General features: G+C 38.3%; 1 protein-coding gene across 1 annotated transcript; it reads right to left on the reverse strand.

Annotated features, from left to right (window-relative positions):
- Positions 1-1,127: 1,127 nt before the first annotated feature.
- Positions 1,128-2,938, reverse strand: LOC117186143. Its single transcript, XM_033386320.1, has 3 exons — positions 2,138-2,938; positions 1,593-1,939; positions 1,128-1,533 (listed from the first exon to the last, which is right to left on the reverse strand). The coding sequence occupies exons 1-3, from the start codon at positions 2,827-2,829 to the stop codon at positions 1,178-1,180; spliced, it is 1,395 nt and encodes a 464-aa protein (XP_033242211.1). The 5' UTR covers positions 2,830-2,938; the 3' UTR covers positions 1,128-1,177.
- Positions 2,939-4,103: the final 1,165 nt, after the last annotated feature.

Consider the following 4,103-nt stretch of genomic DNA (forward strand, 5'->3'; position numbering starts at 1 on the left):
TCGCAGCGGTCGTCGCGTTGGTGGTGCAGGGGACAGTGGAGAGTATAATTTTCTCTCGGCGCAGTCTTTGTTTTTAAAGATGCAATTGCCTTTTTCCGCAGTCTCTGTTTTTAATGATGCAGGATTCTCTTTCTGTCTTTTTTCAATATTTATTGTGTTCTTTGTTGTTTTCACAAACAAAAAAAAATATATTTTTTAAACTTTTTGTTTAAGTTTTCACAAAAAAAAAATTTTTTTACATTTTTGTTTGGGTTCTTTTTATGTTGGGCGCCAATAAACAGACACAACGCGTTGGTGATTTAAGTTCTTTATTGATTACGCTAGTTACAATCCCTTAGAAGCGTTAGCTAGCTAAGAATATTGGATATAATTGATTGAGTTGTAATTGATATCAAATTCGGTAGCGGTAGCTGGCCGATATGAAGAATGAGAATTAGCTATCTACTGCGAGCGATACGGTGCGCTTTTATTAGATTCAAGCTTAATACTGGTCATAAATTAAATTAAAAGCTATGATTGCAGCCGGCTTTGCGGCCGGTGCTGCCGCGGAGCTGCCGTCGGCGCAGAACCGTGGCCGGCGTTCCAGGAATTACACCGTCGCTGACAGCTGTTCGGCACCCGAGGGAACTGCTGACTTGCGCCTTGTGGGTGGTGTCGGATTGTTGCAGCGGCTGCCAACATTGTTGCGACACACCTGCCGCGCCTGTGATTCTAGTCGTGGACCTCGCTAATATGATAGGTCAGCACACGTCCAGTGACGGTGGTTAACTTACACACGTACAAACACACATACATATGTACTATGCACATGCAAGTAGGCGTACTTAAACAATCTGTGCTTTTGGACACGACGCAGGCTGAATACCATGATGAAAATGATTCTAATGTGAAGTACATTCGATCATTATATTCGTATATTCTATATTAAACAAAATTAGCATATAAAGCGTATGAAATATCAGACCTAAATTTTGAGCGCACTCTCGTTGCTGTTAAAAAAAATGTAAGAGAGCCTGGAACCTGGTCTAAAGCCAGGCAGAAAAAATTGCATGGGCGTTACTTATCTTAGTATTACACTCGTATTGTCTTTGGTTGAATTTGATTAGTGTTTATATTTCTGGGTGCAAACTGATTCACTCTAATCATTTGTAAAAAAGAAAAATACATTTTTAAATTATTAAAAGAAAAACTCACCGCAACAGTTTGGCATTCTTTGACATTGCTCCAAATGCACACTAGTCTGATATGTCTGCTGGTCATTGCACAGGCCTGTTATTTCATACATTTTATTAGAGTGCATCAGGTTGTGAATAAGTGCGAAATGGGGATGTAAGTCCCAAATCAGAAGAGCAGTTTTTTCCAGTTTTGGCAGGGTCTGTAACTCAAAAATTCGGACATAGATCACTATGCCTAATGATAAAAATATTGAAAGTATTAAATAACCAGAACGAGGCTCTGCCAAACAGAAAGAAACACAACAATTCATGCACTGGGCACAGAAAGCAGCTGCTAGTAATATGTGGATAAAAAACACTATACAATTGAAAAGATTTAGAGAAAAATTAATCTTTGTATTTTAGATAGTTACTTACTGAAAACCTCCATATTCATAAGAATGTCACGGTGAACCACAATTATAGCTAAATTCAATGGTAGGCAGCATATGACTATGCTAAGTACATTATATATAAAAGATGCCATGCCTAGTCTGCAAATCGGCATTCCGGCAATCACCTCAATATGACCGTATCGACTTCCATGCCACATTGTAAAAAATAGCAAAGGTAGAGTCCATATAAAGCCGAAAGAGAAGCACAGGATAATAGTAAACATGAAAGCATTACTGTCTATGCTATGATGCAACTGTACAGAATGAGTTGTAGTGTAGGGTAATGGCTCCATTTCCACATAAATCCTTGATTCGGAACCCACAAAAGCACTGAAAAGTTGAACAAGCTTAGTAAATAAATGATTAACTATAACACTGTGCGACAACATGTTACTTTTGGAATGACATTACACGAGATAAAAATTATGGTGTAGGGCTGGACGAAGTGATTTACTCATCCAGGCCTACAAATTACTTTTTGTCTTGTGGAAAGTACAAAATGACTGTCGCATAGTTTAATTAACGTACAAAGCCAGGGCATTCATCACTTGTGCCAGACTATTCGGAGCAGTGTTAAGCCATTTGTTGTTGAACAGGGCCTCAACGTTATTTTCCTTAAATATGGCTGCAGCAGTAAACTTCATATCGGTTAGCAAGTAATGGTCGGCAGAATAATTGCGCATATATTCCATAATATCTTTATCCGGTTCCAGTTCTATGGCGCCTTCGCTGACGTACCTTCTTTCTGCGGCTAGTAGTGGCCTACCCGTAGCTTTAAGCTGCACTAGAGTAGTGGCCTTACCGAAGAGGTTAACGGGGAAGGGTTTCATTTCCATTTTCTGGCCCAGATACGAAATACTGAGAGCCCAGATGGTTAACAGTGTTGGCAGAAATATGTGCAGCATTGGCATGCAGTAGAATCTGATGTCTCTGATTAGAGACTTTTGCAGAACAATAAAAGTGTGCGTACGCCGTAAAGGATTTATCTTTTTTTTACTGAGTTCAAAACGGGATCCCCTGTTTTCTCGTATTCTATAAACTAATCCATGGAACTCTTCAATGTTGGCAGCAACGTTATCGATTTGTTCTGTTCTTAGAGCATTATGGAAAACTGTATCGAGAGAGCAATCCTTGAGATAAAAGCTTTTTATATTCAAGTCCCCTTTACGTTTTTGCAAAAGATCAAGCAAACTAGTTAGATTTGATAAGCTGCTATACATTATAGCGAAAATTGTACAATTGCCCAGCTTTGATTCAAGTTTGATACCAGGAAGGTAATATTCTAAGAATATAATCAATTTACCAATATCGCAATGTTCTTTAGCAAAAAAAACCTGCAAAGTAAAACACGAGTTTTATCATATACATATATAAATAAGGTTTAGCTGGCGCTACTTAGATAATGTACATTACCAGAAGCGCAATCAATAGCATCGATAAGAAATATATGAAGATTTATGATGACTTGTATTATTGTCAGAGTTGCAGAAATTGCTAAAGAATTCCATTAAAAATCTTTTGGAGGGACTTGGCTCGAACAGCTTGATAAAGAGATGATCGGTGAGAAGGTGAGTGTGATTGCCAAAAGCTACCGTCGTGGTCAGTGTTATGGCAGTTACATATATATAGAGGAGTCAATATGGCAATAGGGTAAAGGTGAGGGTAAAAAGGCGACTATAGCTGCAGCAATAGGCAGCAATGGCAACGTATGCGACATTTGCGCTGGGACCCATGGATTGAAAATTCCAAGGCTTGAAGAATTATCATCAGTACAACGTTACCATGAGGTGAATGGGCATTCAGAGCATCAGAGATTTTTCCGAGGTGGGTTCCACATAGGGAAGTTATGCTGGCCGAACCCAAATTTCAGTTCGGGGAAAGTATTGTATAATGCTGGGAGTACGAATGTTTAGTTTGAGTTCTTATTCAAGAGTGTTTATTGGAATTATTTTGAATCTTAGCCTAGGGTACAATTGTTCTTATGTTTATCGGAGAGCGAGAGCTCTCCCATGCATCTTACGAAGAGAGTACCGCTCCATTGGTATAAGTGCGGGCGGTCTCTGCCTGGGTCTATGGAAATGCATGATCAGCATTAAGTGGCTTATTGGAAGAGACCCTTAACTTCAGTATGAGTGCGTTTGGGAGTTTCCTGTGCCTGTGTTTTGGGGAAATGCTTGATAGTTTGGGCAGCTATCTGATCTGCGCCCAAGAGGCAGATCATGTTGTCGTTCAAATGGAATGTGTAACATAAACAATAGTTGTTTATGTCCCTGCGTTTGTATACGCGCTTGTATATGAGTTTATATATGTTATATGAGTATATAACAGTGTATTACATATGTACATGCATGTAATATATGAAGTTATTTATAGAACAAAAGTTTGTTTAATAAAATGTTAGATATACATTTTGTATTTGTATTTATTTTATTTTATTTATTATTTTTTTTTTTTTAAGCAATATCCGATTATTTATTTGTGTATGGCCATACAA

The sequence above is a fragment of the Drosophila miranda genome, chromosome XR (assembly GCF_003369915.1).
Source record: "Drosophila miranda strain MSH22 chromosome XR, D.miranda_PacBio2.1, whole genome shotgun sequence".
Lineage (NCBI taxonomy): Eukaryota > Metazoa > Arthropoda > Insecta > Diptera > Drosophilidae > Drosophila > Drosophila miranda.

Coding starts and splice junctions, on each gene's coding strand:
- LOC117186143 (XM_033386320.1), bottom strand. CDS start 2,829: ATGTATAGCAGCTTATCAAATCTAACTAGTTTGCTTGATCTTTTGCAA. Junction 1,940..2,137: donor GTGATGAATGCCCTGGCTTT/GTACGTTAATTA, acceptor TCAACTTTTCAG/TGCTTTTGTGGGTTCCGAAT. Junction 1,534..1,592: donor TATGAATATGGAGGTTTTCA/GTAAGTAACTAT, acceptor TCAATTGTATAG/TGTTTTTTATCCACATATTA.